At 39.2% G+C, this 20,492-nt stretch overlaps 1 protein-coding gene across 23 annotated transcripts in view; it reads left to right on the top strand.

Moving 5' to 3' along the window:
* Positions 1 to 20,492, top strand: part of LOC143729204 (protein 4.1-like) — a 122,811-nt gene that overhangs the window by 53,586 nt on the left and 48,733 nt on the right. For 18 of the 23 annotated variants that reach the window (XM_077220341.1, XM_077220343.1, XM_077220333.1 and 15 more), the window contains exons 2-4: positions 1,296 to 1,461; positions 5,715 to 6,098; positions 7,385 to 7,570. In XM_077220341.1, the coding sequence (XP_077076456.1) occupies positions 1,309 to 1,461; positions 5,715 to 6,098; positions 7,385 to 7,570 (723 nt within the window). In that variant the 5' untranslated portion in view covers positions 1,296 to 1,308. The remainder of the gene's footprint in view (positions 1 to 1,295; positions 1,462 to 5,714; positions 6,099 to 7,384; positions 7,571 to 20,492) is intronic. The other 5 variants (XM_077220349.1, XM_077220350.1, XM_077220351.1 and 2 more) reach the window with 1 other exon arrangement.

The following is a 20,492-nucleotide window of genomic DNA, read 5'->3' as shown; positions in this document are numbered from 1 at the left end:
CGGCGTTAACGCAAACCCATTTTAACGGCGTTAATTTTTTTATCGCGCGATTAACGGTCTTTTTGGCCTAGCAAACTTTGTAGTTTTTTTTTCACATGCTTTTGCAATAGGACGCGGCATGGACGTTTTGAAAGCGCAAGCGGATCTAGCTAGACCGGAAACAAAATAACAGGCACGCCGCACACACTTGTTTGGGCTTGCGAGCCGGATGCGCGAGCGCGAATCTCTCTGCTCGCGCGTGGAATATAATGTGCCGAGCACGAATCTCTCTGCTCGAGTCGCGCGTTCTCAGATACACGCTGCTCTTGTTAGAATTTTCTCTGGGCTCGCTCAGACAATATGTGCCTGCACTTAAAACGTGTTCAGTGCAATCGCGAATCTCTCCTCTTCCCCAGCTAACAATTTTAGGTTATAAGAACGTTTTCATAACGTTCCCATTAAGTTATAAAAACGTTATTTCTGAATGTTATAGGAACGTTCAAAACGTCCAGTTTTGAGTGGATGACGAGCGCGAGACACCGAAATGGATGCCAATAAGATTCTGAATGGAACGTTTACTTTTAAAAAGTTTCCAAATGGTTCCATTGACGAGACCAAAGTGATCTGTGTGTTTTGTCGTTGTGAACTGAGCTATCATCATCGCAGCACGTCCAGTCTGAAATACCACTTGATGATGGCCAAACACACACACACACACACACACACACACACACACACACACACACACACACACAGCTGATGCGAATTCTCCGCCCCCTCGTCAATATCAGGACCTCGTCAGTATTTCTTTCACCCTTTTATTGATGGACAGTGTTACATTTTGTGAGAGATTATTTGCTCCAAGTAAGAATGTTTTAGTGTGAAATTGAACACAATATATGCCAATGTTGTTTTCAATAAAAAACATTTGCACAAAGCAAGCCGATCCACTTTTCCATGTTGATAAGAGCATTAAAATGAGAAAAAATAATGGGACAAAAAGAAATCAAGAGACATTTAGAATAGATAAAAATGTGCGATTAAATGCGATTAATCGCGAGTTAACTATGACATTAATGCGATTAATCGCGATTAAATATTTTAATCGTTTGACAGCACTAATATATATATATATATATATATATATATATATATATATGAGGTATTATGGAGTAAATGTGGACACTTATGTGTTGATATTCATCTGTGACGTCAGGAACGAGTCGTGTTTGCAGTTCAGTTGGGTCTGTTGATCTCAGATGTGATTGCTCATGATATGTCTCTTACCCACTGTCTTCTTGACTCTTGTGTGTCAGTGTGCCGGGCGTGATGACGACAGAGGTTGGATCAGAGACAGATGTGAAGAAGGAACCAGAGAAGGTTCCTGAAGTTCAGCATCAGACAGACCCTGTGCAAACAGACCAGCCCGACAAACCTGCCGACAGCGACGCCCAGCCTGTGACTAGTGCCGCCCAACCAGAGGTAGTGTTGAGATCATTCAGTGCGTACGACAGCACAATGATTTGAATAAATACTGTATGCGGTAGGCTTGCTACGATAGCCTGTGTTACCAGTGTTCAGAAGCAACATCGTTTACAGCGTCAATTTGATTATTTATTTTGTAATAAAATAATTTAGTTCAGTTAGAGAACAGACACCACAAATAAAAACTTACCGTGTCTGGTTGATAAATGTGAGATGAAAGCAGGGTCCGAAATTAACTTTTTGGCTCACCTGCCACGGGGACTGGTAGATGAAAAAATCCACCAGCCAAGCATATTTACCGGCCAAAATAATAAACAGCCTTTTTGTGTCACATATACATTAATTTCAGTACATTTAATTGAGATACGGTATTATGTTGAATGAATAAGAGTACATAGAAGTCAAAACAGAGCAACAAATAGTAAGACTTGGAAGATGTGAGCATGGAACTAGTGCTCATAACAGTACATTTGAAGGTTTTGTAAAACTATCATACTTTACCCAAAGTAAAAACATTTACCGATTAAAGGTACAATATGCAGGAATTTTCGCCACCAGGGGTCGCTAACCTCTTACAATAACAAAGGCGTATATTGATGACGTATTAAGCTGAATTATGGATCTTGTTGTCAAGTTGATGGATCTTTTATGGATGAGTGAATACATTGATGTTTTTAACATGACTGTGGTATGAAGCAGGGCGTGATTGCTAGACGTATACCAGCGCCACACGCAACGCGAGTCCCGCGGATAAAGGAATAAGGACATTTCATTCTACCGAACTACACGCAAGTGCTGAATTAATACTCACACAGGTCAGTTTTATTAGACGAATTAAACTTGAGGTAACACAGCGCTGTTTCACTTGCTCTAACAGTTACACTAAACGGCATTTGAGTGTGTTGAATATTGTTAGGTTGTATGTTGGCTGTATGAGACTAGCGGTGGGCTAGATCAACATTAGAATAACATACAGCTCATATTCTAACATTTCATCATGTTGAACTAAATAACATTGATTAGTTGTATGTACATTTGCTCACCTGTCTAATAAAGTACATGCAACACATCGCGTCTCTGTCAAGTCGAAGTAAGTCGTGGTGGACGTGGAGCTCTCGGCACCTCGAAAGATGCTGATCTTCATTTTTGTCCTCTTTTTGTCTCAAAGTCTGCTTGCCATGGTCCATAATGTTTAAACAAAACAACAACAGCGTGAGCGTCTTGCTAGGCATAACGGCAATAACCCGGTTGTCCACATCTGTCACCATGGTTACTAACGCACTGCGAGTGCAAACCTGGCGGAAACCGAGGCTAACACGGATATGATGCCATTGACTGGGGACTCCTCAGCCCTGCTCACACGTCCCGTTTCCTTGGTTAAAATCGCAATTTTCTCACGATTTACAAATAGTTGGAAACATTTGGGATATTGTAAGTAATCAACTAAACAAAATATATAACATTGGCCTAGAGTTTTTTGGATATTTTACTGCAAAAATCCTGCATATTGTACCTTTAACACTATCAGTTAAACGGTTTAATTTTTTTAAAAATTATTTATATATTTAGCTTTTTTGTTTGTTTGCTGCATGGTAAAAAACAAACAAAAAACAGTATATAGCCTATATTTGTTAAATCACGGGGTGCGTCGACGCGCAGCCACACGCGCCTAAGGACATATTTCGCTGACAAGCAAAATGAAGCAAGCAAAAAGAAGTAGTACTGTGTGGGACCATTTCGACAGAAAGGGTGAAGAAATTACTTGCAAAATATGCTACGCGGTATTAAAATAAAGCAGTAGCCCTAGTGCAAGTACAATGCAATATCACTTGTGAAGCAAACATCCACAAGCAAATGAAAGGCGCTTTCCGAAGTTGGCTCCCGGGATATCTGTGCCACCGGAGACCCAGACTAACCCCACATCATGTAGACCTGTTACTTTTTTAAAATAAAAACTAGACAAGCTGTGGATTGAGGTAGGCCTGCTATTTTTATTTGATGAAAAAAACATAGTCTGATGGGTAAAAAGCCGTTTTTTCAAAGCTTCAAACTGATTCAGTGTTTTCTTTTTGTCATCTTAATTTAATTATTTAAGTTAAAAAAAATATATTTAGTGTAGGTCTATTTTAGGTGTGAAGAAGGTTCACACACACTTCTTGAGGCACACGCTTCTTGAGGCACACACGCAAGGTCTCTCGCTCTCTCCCTCTCTGCCGAGTGCGCGCTACACGGTTACGTTTGTACCACATTATGTGCGCGCTCTTTCTTGCTTGCTCTAGATTCCGGGAGATTTGAACTAATTTGTGGGCATCAGGGAGCCGCTATCAATATTCGGGAGACTTGGGATGTCTGGAACATTCACCTGCCAGTGTGTCGGATAGCCTTTTGAGATTTACTCGCCAAACGGAAAATCTACACGCATTTGGCGCTTGGCGGGTGTTAATTTCGGACCCTGGCCGAAAGAGTCTCACAGAGCAGCAGCAGGAATCAGATTTCATTTATCAAGAGAGTGATGTGCTGACTGACAAGATAATGAGGGAATATTTGGTGTCAAAGTGAAATGTAAAAGCGCCTATTTAAGCGTATTTGTTGTTCTGTTTTGTCGTTGTGTTTTTCATTAAGAATAATAGAATAATGAACTCAATACAATTCAAGCAATCCGCCCCCGAATTGGCACTAATTTGTAAGTGAAACTAAAAAGTGCACGGCTGCACGGGCGTTTATAACGGTGCGTGTCCACGGGTGCGGAGCGAGCCGAACAGAGCGAGCGGTTTTTAGTTCATTTCTACTTCCATAGGAATTAATTGAAAACGCGGGCGTTTTCGGACGTGCACATTTTACTTTGCTTTTAAATTAGCAATTTAATTAAATGAGCAAATTAACCCCCACCCCACCCCATTTATCCTGGTATTACCGTTGTTTTCACACATCGATTAACCGGTGGGAAAATATCCTCACCGTCACATCCCTAGTATGTGGTAATAATGACACCAGAGTATTTCAATGTCTGAACCAGAGTATGTGAGCGGAGTGGAGCGGCAACAATTTCCCCTCCGCGCTCCAAGCATTTAATAATCACTCCGCTCCAGCTCCGCTCCGGGTTCACCATTTACCGCTCCCGCTCCACTCCTCGCTCACTGATATCAGAAACACCGCTCCGTCTTCGCTCCACGAGGAAATTGCGAATAAAGTATTTAAGTATGCTTTGAAATCTCACAAAATTTCTCCTCATCATAATATATAGGCATATTAAATAAAATAATAAAAAACAGCATTAGGAGAATAGTTTCAATGTGGTTTATTGGATAGTGTGCAAACTTTTCCTATACCATGCTATGCTTATTGCATGGTTATCAGCATTAAAAGTTAAATATCATTGCTGCTTTTTGCAAAGCACATTTTGTTTGGAAAGAAGAAAATAACTACGTTTTCATCAGTTATTTTATCTACGGGTCGCTACATTTATTACAGATTTCTGCTCATTCGAAATCAAATCGACAGTAAGATTACATTTGTTTGAATGCAATGCATTAGTGAGAAAGCCATTGCGTGTGTGAATAAGTGTTAGGCTACCTGTCTAAAATGTGCTTTCACCCGATCCAGCCCGATCTCATGAAAGTGCGTATCTCTAGCACACATTTTATTTCTTGTACCATTTACAAAATAGTTTTTGCTTGCATAGCCTATGATAAGCAGTTTTCGCGTGCATATGATACACACTTTATGGCGTGCACACACTTCACATCCCTAATCCTAACCAAGGGGTTTAGTGTGTTTCATTTGCACGCAAAAACTATTTTTTGGCGTATAAATGGCACGAGAAATACAATTCGTGCTATAGATACGCACTTTCATGAGATTGTGTTGCCTGATCCTATTCAGTACGCTTGAGGACCTCCCGCAGTCACTCATGTCCATCGGCGTCATCATAACCTTCAAATTTTTTTCCTGATTTGAGTGATGCATCTGTATCATGCTAGCGTAATGTGTTTAACCTGTGAATCCTTTCTAAAAATGCAGTTCTATAATGAGCCGTTGGCATGAATTGTACTCGTGATGGAGCGGTAGTGGAGCGCTCTCGGAGCGAGTGAAAACCACGACGCTCCGACTTTTAAAAAATCCGCTCCGCGCTCCATTCAAAATCACATCGCTCCACTCCTCGCTCCGCTCCCACTCCACTCCGCTCACATACTCTGGTCTGAACTGTTTTGACACTAGTGTTTTCAGTGTTGCATGTGTCGGTCCCGCAGGAGAGCCAGAGCACAGAGCCGGAGAGCCCGCAGGAGGAGTCCTCGTCTCCCAATCCCAGCAGCCCTCCTGCCACCGGCGGACAGAAGAAGGAGAAGGGCATCTCTCGCTTCCTACCTCCATGGCTTAAACGGCAGAAGTCACAGAGCCAAGACCAAGCCTCCGAGAGCGCAGAGCAGCCCCAGAGCCTGAGCCTGAAGGAGGAGGAGGGGGAGAGTGAGCCAAAAGACCAGCCGGACGGAGCAGGAGCCGTCCCAAACTCAGAGAAAACAGAGGAGAGGAAGGAGAAGGAGGAGAGCAGGCCAGAGGAGGTACAGCTGGAGGAGAACAAGAAAGAGGAGGAGAACGAGAAAGAAGAGAAGTCAGTCGGCAGTGCTGACACACAGGTGAGAGACGCTGCTCATACACACATGGGCCACTTTTATTCCTGTCGTTTTCATCAACAGTGTTGTATTATAATAATTTAATCATTATCATCATGATGAGTGCTCGTTTGATAAATTCAAAGCCGTGAAGAGACTCGATGCCCTGTACTCTGTCTGAAGAGTAAAGCAGTGCTGCAGTGATCTACAGTGCCCTCACACCTGAAAGCCTGTCACCCTTGACCCCAGTCAGGTGACGACCTTGCTCTGTCATCTCCGGTTTCACACAGGCTGAATACGAAATCGCCCCCAATACCCTTAAACAGGACGTTATTTGAGGGAACAGCCATTTGTAGTTGTGTTTGAAACCATAGTGGACGTTTTCGAGTGAACTCATTCAATCCCATAATGCACAGCAATAACAAGTGTACAGCTGATGTAAGCTCAATGACAATTTTCATTCACTCCTTCAAGTGGACTAACATAGGGAATAGTGATTGAGGGTTTAGGGAGCGATTTCAGAATCACCCACAGATTTAAAATAAGTGTTTGTAAACCTGCGCTCACAGACAATTAACGGTCTTCCTGCAGTTTGGTTGAACTCTGGCAAGTAAAGGAATTAAGTCTCAAGTAGTATTATTTAATCGAACATTTCGCATCAAAGTGACATCAGCAGTCTAAACTCACGGCCTTTATTACACTGATGCTTCAGCTCATCTGTGTGTCTTCCTCATTCACTGACGCTGGAAACAGGTTCATGATGTCGCTGTAGTGACAGCCAGTATCTGCTAAGAGGCTGAGTAGAGGGAGTAAAAGATGACGTGTTTCCACTGCAAATCCAGGTGGTTTATTGTTATATCGAAGAGAACAGAAGCATGATGAAAGTTAAAATAAGCAAAATAAAAAAAAACTGAATGAAATGAAAAGGGTCAACAGAAAGTGAACGTCCCAACTCCTCACCCCCGACCTACATGCTGTCCACACGCAAACTAACAGGTAATATGCACCTATCAAACTGGAAGTGAGAATTTCAAAATAAAAGACATCAACCCGTACCTGGCACCTAGAGTCGTGTTTGAGCTGATGTCCTCAGCAGCTTCTAGTGTATGGCTGAAGATCAGCTCAGATAAACCTGTGTGTGATCGGACTCTAATCCTGTCAGACTGAACCACATGCTTCTGGCAGAAAACATCAGCATCCGCCCGTTGACATCATCCAGCAGCCATCCGCTCTGCTGGAAAACATGAGCGTGCTCGCGTGTGTGTGTGTGTGTTAAAACTCTCTGTGTGTGTGTGTGTGTGTGTGTGCAGCCTGTGAGGGAGGAGAAAGAGGCAGAATCGGAAGTGAAGGAGCACGAGGAGGAGAAGAAAGAGGAAGAGCAAGTGATTCAGCAGGAGGCGAGTGTGCTGTCGCCCCTCAGAATCAGCAAGAAGATGAAGATGGTGGTGTGTCACGTGACTCTACTGGACGGCAGCCAGTTCTCCTGCGAGGTGGAGGTGAGACCCGTCTGTCTGTTTGTTTTGTGAAGTCTTTGGTGTCGCATCATCACTGTTGACAGAAGGTGAGGGGTCAGCTGACTGGTCATTCAGTGTACTACTCTAATCCTGTCTGTCTGTGTTTCACTCTTCTTTATTTTATGAAAACTCATACTTGTGTGTATGGAGATGAGTGTGTTGCTTGGATTTGTGTCTAAATATACTCTGATAATCTCCAGAGTATATCTACAGTGCGCAGATATATTCGCGCAGCACTACCTCTCGCTCGCCCCTCTTTCTCTCTCTCACTCACCAGTACCTCTCGCGCTCTCTCTCCCTCAAGCCTAGTTTATACTTTCACCTGGCTCTGCAGCGCGAGCCTCCGCTGTCTGCGCACACCTCCCCATACTTGACGCGCTCGCCGTTGTACTATTCTTTGAAACGACAGGAGGTGACTCAGAGTAATTGCCATCTAAACCACCATGAATCAGCGGTGAGAAGTAAGGTACACAGGTGAATGTTTATTTTATTACACTTCACCAAAACCACATTACAAAAGAATCGAGTAGTCCAGCGGTTTTCAATAGGTGAGGCGTGCCTCCCCTGGGGGGCGCCAAAGAGCCACAGGGGAGGCGAGACACGCGAAGAAAAAATAACTCTGTATGCAGCTCTATTAATATCGCAGGGCTTAAAGTATTCCGGCAACGCATGCGATACATGTTTGTATATGATCACGCTCTTATTCACGCAAATGCTTTTAAACCATTCATTCGCGACAAGACGAAAAGAGAAAGCGCTGTCAGTGAATGTTCTCCTGACACTCACACAGACACACACACACACAGAAAGACGCGCGCCAGTATCGAGTTCTTTCGCGTTTGAACGACCAATAACCCACACATTTATGGCAAAATGTCCGTTTTGTCGAGTATCCACACAAGAACAGTCTTAAACTAGAAAAAGTTCGTCGAGACAAACTTTAAGTTGGCTTGTGAAAGTTTGGACCAATAAGTTTGAAGAAGTTTAAATTAGTTTGAATTTTAAAGTAGTTTAAAGTTGAAATTAGTTTAAAGTTGAAATTAGTTTAAAGTAGTTTAAAGCAATTTAAAGCAGTTTAAAGTTTTAAATAGTTTAAAGTTTAAAGTAGTTTAAAGTTTGAAGTATAGTTTGAATTTAAAGTTGCTAGTTAGAAAGAAAGAAAGAAAGAAAGAAAGAAGAAAGATTAGTTAGAAAGAAAGAAGAAAGATTAGTTAGAAAGAAAGAAAGAAAGATTAGTTAGAAAGAAAGAAAGAAAGAAGAAAGATTAGTTAGAAAGAAAGAAAGAAAGAAGAAAGATTAGTTAGAAAGAAAGAAAGAAAAAGAAAGAAAAAGAAAGAAAGAAAGAAAGAAAAAGAAAGAAAAAGAAAGAAAGAAAGAAAGAAAGAAAGATTAGTTAGAAAGAAAGAAAGAAGAAAGATTAGTTAGAAAGAAAGAAAGAAAGAAGAAAAATTAGTTAGAAAGAAAGATTAGTTAGAAATAAATAAAGAAAGAAAGAAAGAAAGAAAGAAAGAAGAAAGAATAGTTAGAAAGAAAGAAAGAAAGAAAGAAGAAAGATTAGTTAGAAAGAAAGAAAGAAAGAAAGAAGAAAGATTAGTTAGAAAGAAAGAAAGAAAGAAAGAAAGAAAGAAGAAAGATTAGTTAGAAAGAAAGAAGAAAGATTAGTTAGAAAGAAAGAAGAAAGATTAGTTAGAAAGAAAGAAAGAAAGAAAGAAAGAAAGAAGAAAGATTAGTTAGAAAGAAAGAAAGAAAGATTAGTTAGAAAGAAAGAAAGAAAGAAGAAAGATTAGTTAGAAAGAAAGAAAGAAAGAAAGAAAGAAGAAAGATTAGTTAGAAAGAAAGAAAAAGAAAGAAAGAAAAAGAAAGAAAGAAAGAAAGAAGAAAGATTAGTTAGAAAGAAAGATTAGTTAGAAAGAAAGAAAGAAAGAAGAAAGATTAGTTAGAAAGAAAGAAAGAAAGAAAGAAGAAAGATTAGTTAGAAAGAAAGAAAGAAAGATTAGTTAGAAAGAAAGAAAGATTAGTTAGAAAGAAAGAAGAAAGATTAGTTAGAAAGAAAGAAAGAAAGAAGAAAGAATAGTTAGAAAGAAAGAAAGAAAGAAAGAAGAAAGATTAGTTAGAAAGAAAGAAAGAAAGAAAGAAGAAAGATTAGTTAGAAAGAAAGAAAGAAAAAGAAAGAAAGAAAGAAAGAAAGAAGAAAGATTAGTTAGAAAGAAAGAAAGAAATAAAGAAAGAAAAAAGAAAAAAGAAATATTAGTTAGAAAGAAAGAAGAAAGATTAGTTAGAAAGAAAGAAAGAAAGAAGAAAGAAAGAAAGAAAGAAAGAAAGAAAGAAGAAAGATTAGTTAGAAAGAAAGAAAGAAAGAAAGAAAGAAAGAAAGAAAGAAAGAAAGAAGAAAGATTAGTTAGAAAGAAAGAAGAAAGATTAGTTAGAAAGAAAGAAGAAAGATTAGTTAGAAAGAAAGAAAGAAAGAAAGAAAGAAAGAAAGAAAGAAAGATTAGTTAGAAAGAAAGAAAGATTAGTTAGAAAGAAAGAAAGAAAGAAGAAAGATTAGTTAGAAAGAAAGAAAGAAAGAAGAAAGATTAGTTAGAAAGAAAGAAAGAAAAAGAAAGAAAGAAAGAAAGAAAGAAGAAAGATTAGTTAGAAAGAAAGAAAGAAGAAAGATTAGTTAGAAAGAAAGAAAGAAAGAAAGAAGAAAGATTAGTTAGAAAGAAAGAAAGATTAGTTAGAAAGAAAGAAGAAAGATTAGTTAGAAAGAAGAAATATTAGTTAGAAAGAAAGAAAGAAGAAATATTAGTTAGAAAGAAAGAAAGAAAGAAAGAAAAAAGAAAGATTAGTTAGAAAGAAAGAAAGAAAGAAGAAAGATTAGTTAGAAAGAAAGAAAGAAAGAAAGAAGAAAGATTAGTAAGAAAGAAAGAAAGAAAGAAAGAAAGAAAGAAAGAAGAAAGATTATTTAGAAAGAAAGAAGAAAGATTAGTTAGAAAGAAAGAAGAAAGATTAGTTAGAAAGAAAGAAAGAAAGAAAGAAAGAAAGAAAGAAAGAAAGAAAGATTAGTTAGAAAGAAAGAAAGAAAGAAAGAAAGAAGAAAGATTAGTTAGAAAGAAAGAAAGAAAGAAGAAAGATTAGTTAGAAAGAAAGAAAGAAAAAGAAAGAAAGAAAGAAGAAAGATTAGTTAGAAAGAAAGAAAGAAAGAAAGAAGAAAGATTAGTTAGAAAGAAAGAAAGAAAGAAAGAAAGAAAGAAAGAAGAAAGATTAGTTAGAAAGAAAGAAAGATTAGTTAGAAAGAAAGAAAGATTAGTTAGAAAGAAAGAAGAAAGATTAGTTAGAAAGAAGAAATATTAGTTAGAAAGAAAGAAAGAAGAAATATTAGTTAGAAAGAAAGAAAGAAAGAAAGAAAGAAGAAAGATTAGTTAGAAAGAAAGAAAGAAGAAAGATTAGTTAGAAAGAAAGAAAGATAGATTAGTTAGTAAGAAAAAAAGAAAAAAGAAATATTAGTTAGAAAGAAAGAAAGACTGAAAGAAAGAAGAAAGATTAGTTAGAAAGAAAGAAGAAAGATTAGTTAGAAAGAAAGAAAGAAAGAAAGAAGAAAGATTAGTTAGAAAGAAAGAAAGAAAGAAAGAAGAAAGATTAGTTAGAAAGAAAGAAAGAAAGAAAGAAAGAAAGAAAGAAGAAAGATTAGTTAGAAAGAAAGAAAGAAAGAAAGAAGAAAGATTAGTTAGAAAGAAAGAAAGAAAGATAGATTAGTTAGTAAGAAAGAAAGATAGATTAGATAGATAGATAGATAGATAGATAGATAGAAAGAGATAGATAGATGGATAGATAGATAGATAGATAGATAGATGGATAGATAGATAGATAGATAGATAGATAGATAGATAGATGGATAGATGGATAGATGGATAGATAGATAGATAGATAGATAGATAAGTTCATTAGTACATATAGAATGGTAGTTTAATTGAGTCTTGGGCTTCAGGGAGTTTAGATTTGAGTTTTTGTGTTGTACACTGCTGGGCCACCGTAGCCTTGGCTCAATTTGAACTGTTGCAATGAAAGTCAATGGGATTTTTATGATTTTTAATATTAATTTTTAAGAAATCTGAAAGTCAAATCAGTCTGAAAAGATATAGCACACTAAGTCAGAACAGTCTGAAGGTCTGACCCGAGTTTGGAGTTTGTAGAGTTAAAGCTCTAGGAGGAGTAGCAGTCAGAAAATTTTGGTTAAGAAAAAGAAGAAGAAAAAGAATAATAATAAGTTTAAATAGGATTTCAGTAAGTTGGCTTTCACAAGCCAACTTAATGAGTTAAATAAAATCTTAAATAGAAGTAATGAGTCATGAGAGAATGAGATGCGGCAGATCTTAAAGTGACAGGGGCACTCATTCTCTCTGTCAGTAAAGTTAACCAAAGAACAAAGGGAACAGAAAAAATTACTCACTGCTCTTGACTAAAGAACGCTTTTAGCTTTAATAAGGATTAATCTATATTTCATTTATACTTTATGCAGTGCAAACTGTTTTATAACTTTATTCAATTTCTGTATATTTCATACCTGTTAGACAGGAAAGGTAGCCTACAGGGAAATATGACATTTATTATGGGTTTAAGTGAGGATTGTTTTAAGTTAACTTAAATTAAAAGTTGTTATATTTTTTGAAGCCTAATAAATATTTACAATTTTTGGGGAAATCATTTTCATGGCGACATCAGTAGCTATATTAATATCAGTGATACTGGCCTTCAAATTCAGATTCAGGACTTTAGCCCCCGATATCGGTAATTGTGTGTAAAGCGTGTATTAGCGTGTAAATGCATCGTTTCCTTGTCCCAAGTCAACAAAAGTCAGCATTAAGGGATGAGACAGGACCCATCAAAACACGTAGGAAATATGATCCTGAGTAGTCGGGGTCCGAGGCTGCACCTCTGCCGCAGTGTGTGATCTGCAAGGAGGTGCTAGCAAATGATAGCATGAGACCATGCAAACTTCGGTGTCACATTGAAACTAAGCACACAAATTTAGTGAACAAGCCAGTTGAGTTTTTTGAGAGGAAGCGTGATGATTTGCAGTCACAAAAAAGCATAATACAGTTGTTTGGCACTATTAACATGAAGGCGACAGAAGCATCTTATCGTGTCACGTATAGCGAAGGCAGGCAAACCCCATAACATCGACGAAACATTGCTACTCGTTGCATTACACATGTTAAGCATGTTTTGTTGATTTGTGGTTAGGCTTACTGATGTTCAGTGATTTTAAAAGTAGCCTCAATTAGTCCTGCATAAAGTTGGAAATGGTTTGCTGTTGCAAAGAATAGTTTATGAATGCACTTTTAAAAAAGTTGTGGAAATAAAATGTCTTCAAATACAATATTAAAAAATATTTACATTTTATCAGTTTTTATTGAAACTCACCATTGCCTGCCTGGAACACACAAAAGATGGCATTTACTGCAGAGGCTTGTGTGGGTTAGGGCAGGCGGGCGGGAATTTTGGGAAGGGGGGGCTCGGCTGTCCTAACCCACTGTAAGGGGAGGCTCACATTCACCCAATTTGAAAACCCCTGGTGTAGTCTAAAGCAGTAAACCTTGAGATTATAACGCCCGTTTCACATATACTCCGTGTGCAGGGCGTATGCGGTGCGTATACGGTACAGGAGCAGCACGCGTTATGGTTTTTTCAAATATGCTGCGTTTCCAGTGCGCTACTCATCCGCAGTTTCTGTGTGCGATAAAATCAAAAATGGCTAATTTATTTTGTCCAAACGTTAACTGACATTAAGACATTGAAACAGTATGAAAATTAATTTTAATCATTGTGATTCTTTGTTTTACATGTAGTTTCCCCCCACCCCCTCCCCAAAATATATATCATATTGAGGGGGAAAAAATCATATATGATGGCATTGTGCAACTTTTGAGACAATAATCATACTTTCTTGTTTTTCTTGACCCTGTAATTTAGTAACACTGTAATTATGCGTATATGATGAAATTATTGTAGTTTCTTGCCAATCTGTGTCTATTTTAATTTGAACAATGCGCTGCCACTTTAATTCAGTGCGGTGCAGCACAGCAAAAATAGACTCGGTGCGGAAACGATCGCTGCACTGCTGTATACGCACCGCACCTGGAACGGATCGCCGGACCGCACCCGCGTGCAGTGTGAAAGCGCTAACCTGTTGACATGGGTACGTAAAAAAATACGCACCGCATACGCACTGCAAACGGAGTATGTGTGAAACCGGCGTAAGGCTACTTGTTACATTAGAACAAAATAAATGAATCTGAGAACACATACAACTAAATTAACAATAACTTCGCTACATATTTTCTAAATCCACTAAACATTGTCATTTAGTTTCAAGAATTTTTTTTATAAAACATGGACCATAATTAAAAGGACATATATTTGCTATTGTTGGCGCATTTTGTAAATTTAAGCAACTACTAAAGCCACAAATTGGCTGCCGGTGTGATGAGATGTGCTCGGCCAGATTCGGCTCGAAGTTTTGCATCTTCGGATGCGGCGCCCGCGCGATGTCAAAAAGTGCCGTGCACACCGCCAGGTGAAATGGGGTCTTGCGCAATGACGATTGCAATGAAGTCATTTTTGCCGTGCGCACCTTCGCGCTCGTGCGGATGCATCGAGTATAAACAAGGCTTCATTCACGCGCTCTCTCTCACTCCCCACTGAGTGGCTAGTAACTTTGGAAAACCACTAGCCACAGTGACAGTGGTGAGCAAAGAAGTTCATGTCAATCATGTATTTTAATATAGGTTTCACCACTGAACCTTTCTACATAGCACCATGAAAATATGACTTTTAGCATTATTTTGAATAGATCATATACAGATCGCAAGCAAAGAGCACTCTCTTTACAATCACTTCAGTTCAGCGCAAGCTAACTCTTCCAAATCTCCCGTTATAATCAATGAAGCTGCACAAACAAGTTCTTTATTACATTGTGTTTTCAGTTTGTTGGTTATAATCCCAAGCATTGAGAACAAAAGCTTTGTTTTGTGTGGTATTGAGCGGATTTGGACTAACTTAATTGCCTCTGGTCGGTCATTGCTTTCACACACTCAACTCAGCATGTCTGTGATTGGCTACAGTGATCAATGCTTGAAAAAACGCACAAGCCCACACACACGCAAATAGAAACCTTTGACTCTTCCTGCAATAAAATCTATATCTATTACACTATATTTTAATAAATATAGATTTTTTAAATATCATTTATATGCATGTAAATATACTTAAACCACGACGAGAACACCTGTACTGATGTCTTTAATAGTTTGTGTAATGGAGTGAACAGGAGTTATCGGCGGATGCTGGGATGGGAGCAGTGCAGGTGAGTGTTGGGATATGATGTTCTGGGGTCTCATTACTGGCCGCTCTGTGAGCTTTCAACTGGCTCGGCTTTGTCCCGTCAACGGAAAGTGCTGAGGCATCACTAAGCGCTATTGTTCTGGTGTGTTCATGCACGAGACCGTGGCATGTTTGCTCAGAGATGAGCGCGACTGTCTCCGGGTCGCCCATACGCATAAGCCGGAGCTCCTAACAAAGCATTCCAAACGGGACGCATTATCGGGACAAAGAGGGGCTCATGACTGCTGGACGACCCCTCATGGAGGTTTGGTGTTTCTGTCCATACTTACTGCTGTTCTGTTTTGTGTTTCTGTCCTGATGCCTGGATTAATTCTGGTTTCTGGCTGAGACGAGAGCGTATGGATGATCCACACGAACACTCAGCCAATCACAGCGCACGTACCTTCAGCCAATCACAGCGCAGTGACCTATATAACAGAAGCGCTGTGTTTTAATGCTGTAAGTGCAGAGGTCCAGCCGTGTGTTTTCCTGGAAGCAGAATCCGGGTGTGTTTGAGAGCGTGTGAGTTCTCTTGATTGTCCTGGTCATCATGAGACTCTCCTGATCAGGCTCGGTCTCTAGTCGGGGGACACACGAGGCCACAGCAGAGCTCCCACGAGTGTGTGTGTGCTTGACGCTAATGCTTCCGGACGCTCCTTCACAATGACGCTCTGTGATTCCTCCTGTACGTCGCTGATCCTGAATAAACCCTCTACAAACATCCCATCAGTGATTCTCTGTGACTTTACAACTCAATTATGCATCTTATTGTTCAGGCTGCAGTTGGAGCTCCTTCTTTTGTTCTCATCCATGTTGCTCTCTTTCATCATGTTCTGTTAGGCTTTCACTGTCGTTCATTTACTCTCTGATCCATTGGTTTCTTTCATACAGACCTAGTCTTTCTATCACACACAATCTAGTACAGTTCTTCTGTCGTCTGAATAATACTGTAGGTCAGCAAGTAAAAGGCCTTTTAGTATTATTGTAAAAACATTCACCTTCAGAAATCCGTGAAATCTGCACAGATTTTTATAAAACAAGCGTAAGAATGTCTGATATGCTTAGCAGTAGTTAAATTGCGAGGGCATCTAATGTGCACAGCTGTCTTCAGGTCCTTCACAGTTTTTCTATAGGATTTTGGTCGGGGCTACTCAGAACATGAATCTTTCTTTGCTGAAGCCATTGTTTTATGACGTGTGCTTTGGGTCAGTGTCATGCTGAAAGGTGAAAGTCCTCTTCGTTCAGCTTTCTAGCAGACGGCAGAAGGTTCTGGAGATCTGGCTTGGATGTTTGTTTAGTCAGTGACAGATGGAGAATATGGGAGATAGTTGTCAGGAAGAGCTGCAACTCTTGTAATGTTGCTGTCGGCCTCTTGACAGCCTCTCTCACCAGTTTTCTGTCTTCTCATCAACTTTTGGAGGGACACCCTCTTCTTAATAATGTCACCGTTGTGCCATACTTTTCTCCACTTGTTGATGATCATCTTCACTGAGCTCAAGTGTATCTAATGCGTTGGATGTGTTTTTGTGGCCCTGACCTGAGCGATACCTTTCAACAATAACTGTTTAAATGGACAGTACTGATCTAATTATTGACCTTATTCTGATTAAGGGGTTTACATGTGCTGCTTTTAGAATATTCCTATCATGTTCCCGTTTTACATGTTATATAACACAGATCGATTAATGGCACACGTCATTACATCACCATGCCATGCTGTCTGCATTTTGTGTGAAACAACCAATAGATGCGGTTGAAATCCCTAAGTACCCTCCCACCTCCTCACAGTGAGGAAAATACCAGCTGACATGGAGAGTGTTTTTTCTAATATATAGTTCATCTTTGGTTTGAAAAAAAATGTTGAAAAGTTGACATGTAATGTAGACAAGAAAACATGAAAATGTGTACATTTTGTGAATAATGTTAGTAGAGTTTTTTTTCACAAAGTAAACGTTTTGCTTCAAAGAAAGACCCGTTGCAATCCTACTTTTTCATTTGCACACATCCCATGAAGCTTGATATGTAGTAGGAAGTTATTTTAGTCCTATTTTATCTCAGTCCTTCTAACATTTGGTGAAGGTAGAGTCACAGACAAAACTTGTACTAAAAAACGATTTTTCAAAAATGCCACTTTAGACAATTATTATTCATTATCTACTATTTTATTCATATATTACACAACTTTTGTGACCCTAAGACTTTGGGAAACCCATTTCAAAGACCAAAATAATTCGTCCACATTAGTAATGGTATGTTTCCACAAGAGATTTGAAGAATTTCAAAAATCGGACTTAAAATTTTCACCTTTTAGAGCCAGATTATCTCTCTTTCTCTTTACACAATGCTCTAGGACAAGTAGTGAACTCACCAGTAAGAGAGCTGGGTTTTCTCTGCACATTTTGATATAAAACCTATGGGATTATGTTATGTAATTGCCTTTAAAAGGTGAATTTAATAAGATATGTAAAATCGAAGGAAAAAGTGAAAAAATGCCCTTAGACCTCAGAGGGTTAATTCGATTTGTTTACTTCGAGTATGACTTTCGACGGATGAAGGTAATAAGAAATCCCTGTTTACATGGTAGTTTATTAATCAGAGTATTGTCTTAATCGACTTAACATCAGAATATTGCTGTTCATCTAAACGTACTGAATAGCCGCGTTTCCACTGACGGGCCAGGGCCGAGCCGTGCTCGTGCGTGCCAGGGCCAGTCGCGTTTCCACTGTCACTTCCGGGGCTTGGTCGGGGCTTACTCGGGGCCAACGGCCAGGATTTCTGGCCCGTCGAATACCTTGGGCCAAAGCGGGCCAGCTCGGGCTAGAGGCGTGGGCAAGGTAAAAGGCGGAGTTTATCGGTGTTAGGGAAAGTTATGGTCTGTGGCAAAGCCGGCAAGATACACATTTCACTTTTTTATATCGCACAAAATAATCGCTGCTCGAATTGGAGAATCGCCTGTCCTGGTCTGTCGAAGATACCAAAGCTCTTCTGAGCATTTGGGCAGAAGAAAGGGTACAACGTCAATTTGACGGCGTGTGAAGAAACAAGGACGATATAAAATACATCGTTGCTGAATTTTCTAAGCTAAGCATTCAGCGAGCAACGCTTCAAGTTCGGGAAAAAATAAAAAAGTTGCGGGTGCAGTATTGTACAAGGTGATTAAAACGCACAATGGACAAAGCGGAGCTGTTAGTGGCGACTCGCGAGACAAGTCGGACACTATTGCAGCCACGGCCGGTGAGTTAATATACATGCTATCTTCCTAACTTAAAAAGTAAATAAATTCATAATACCCGCTGAAATGGGTTGGGTTATATGACGTTTGATCCAGAAAGGCGTGTTAGGGGCGGGGTTTAGGGTAGCGTTGCGTGGCTACTGGCCCAGCAGTGGAAATGCAAGCCCGGTGCTTAAGGCCTGTGGCCACTGGCTCGGCTCGGCTCGCTGTTAGCCCTGGCCCGGCCCTGGCCCGACAGTGGAAACATGACTAATGAAATCCTGTTGATGCTTTGTAAGCTCAAGGCTCTTGAAGTTGCAGCAACCAAAAATGTCACAAATGACTTACAAGAACAGCTGAGATGTATTTGGAGTTAATCAACTCACAAATACAATAAATTAAAGATACATCTAACTGTTTGTTCACTTGAGACGTAACTGACTGTGTTTATGTGAGAACTCAAGAAGGGAATTTGACATTATTCTGTGTGTATTTGACTCTTCATGTCCAACATTTCTGACTATCTGTGCATGTGCTACAGGTGTGTGTCGGACTGCGTGAAAGTTGAGTTTTGAATTCTCCTCAGGAGTGTGTTATGCTTTTATTATCTCTTTTTAATATAGAGCATCTCGTGCCCTTTATTTTCTCATTCCTCCATGTGTCTTTATCCTCGTAGTTGTCTCTCTTTAATGCCTGACAGCAGTGTTGATATCATTACTTCCTCTACTCTAGTTGTAGATCTGTGATCTGCTCTAGATCAGCTGACATTCATGTGTTTTGAGCTGCAGAGTTGATGATTCACTCTTCTTTGTGGCTCATAGATTCACCAGTAGCTGTAAATCTCTCTGGTTTGTTGTGCCGACACCATGAGAACATGTCTCCACCTGTGGCTTTCTTCAGCCATTAACACATTATCATCAGACAGCTGTGCGGTGAGATGAGCGTTGGTGTTTGTTTGCACTTGTCCTTCCCCAAATGCACTTTTCACTAATGCAGGCCTGCTGTTGTCCAGTATTGATCCACTGGAAACTGAAATCCATTAGCAGCATCTCTCTTTCTCTCTTTCTCTCTTTCTCTCTCTCTCTCTCTCTCTCTCTCTCTCTCTCTCTCTCTCTCTCTCTCTCTCTCTCTCTCTCTCTCTCTCTCTCTCTCTCTCTCTCTCTCTCTCTCTCTCTCTCTCTCTCTCTCTCTGTGTGTGTGTCGGTGTTCGAGTTCACGGAGCGTAACATCTGATCACTCATCAGTAAATCTGGTGCGAGTGAACACTCGGAACGGATTAGTCGGTGTAATTGCATCCACAACAGCAGCTTATGGGGTTTTGTGTCATGTCATAAGACACATTAAAACCTTAAACAAGCACTCTTTTGGTTTTTGTTTGTGTCTAGTTTATATGACCTTCACATAGAATTATTCTGTAGAAATGGGACAAAAATTCTCTGCTCTTTTGTACAACACTTTTTAAGTACTTGAACCATTCACAACTCAACACTTCCTCTCCAATCCATCCAGACCATTTACTGAGACAGAACTGAAAAACAAGGATATTTATCATGTTTACGATATTACAACAATCTCAACAGTCATAATATCATCTTTTAAAAATACAGTCCAAGTCTTAAAGGTACAGTAGCACAAGCAGTCAGTTTAATTGACATGGTCATATCCACCTTATTTCGAACAATTTACTACTTTCCTTTCAAATTATTGTTGGAGCCTCTGGTTTGGAAACTTCCCAAACCGTTTTCAAAAGTACTGAAACTAATCATTTCAAATTATAGGTTGCATTATAAATCATTCTTATTTTTACGTTTGACTGAATGAGCTGTATGTTTTCCGTCATGCTCCATTTTATCCATGGGGAAAATAAAGTAACGTTTGGTATTTTAACTACTTGTTGGTTTCACAAGAATATCTTTGACGAGCTCTTTTAAGTACGCTAGCTGTCTTTTGTTCCTCCGGAATATTTTTTTTTTTCTTTTCTGCTCTAAAAATATTTATAAGACAACATATACTGCTCTCTTGTGGTGTACTATCCTGATTAATGAACATATTACATAAAAAATTCACTTGCCGTAAGAATTTTTAATTTTCTCCAAAAATTCTCATTCCCATCCTGGTTTTCACACACTGCATTAAAAATGATAAATATTAGCGTCCTCTCAACACAGTATTGTTTTGTTTTTTAAAAGCGCGCTGCAGTTTTGTCGTCTACCGCTTTAAATGCTCAAGATGGATTCTGATTTGCTGATTGTCAATGTTTTTATCGTTCATCAGCTGGAAAAAAATGGTTCTGAAAGTGATTCAAATGATATCGTTCCTCTTTGCCAT

This window comes from Siphateles boraxobius, unplaced genomic scaffold (assembly GCF_051911475.1).
Source record: "Siphateles boraxobius isolate OS27281-9 unplaced genomic scaffold, OSU_SipBor_1 8, whole genome shotgun sequence".
In the NCBI taxonomy this organism is placed as follows: domain Eukaryota; kingdom Metazoa; phylum Chordata; class Actinopteri; order Cypriniformes; family Leuciscidae; genus Siphateles; species Siphateles boraxobius.
Note: the sequence above shows the minus strand (reverse complement) of the source record. Positions and strands in the feature narration are given on the sequence as shown.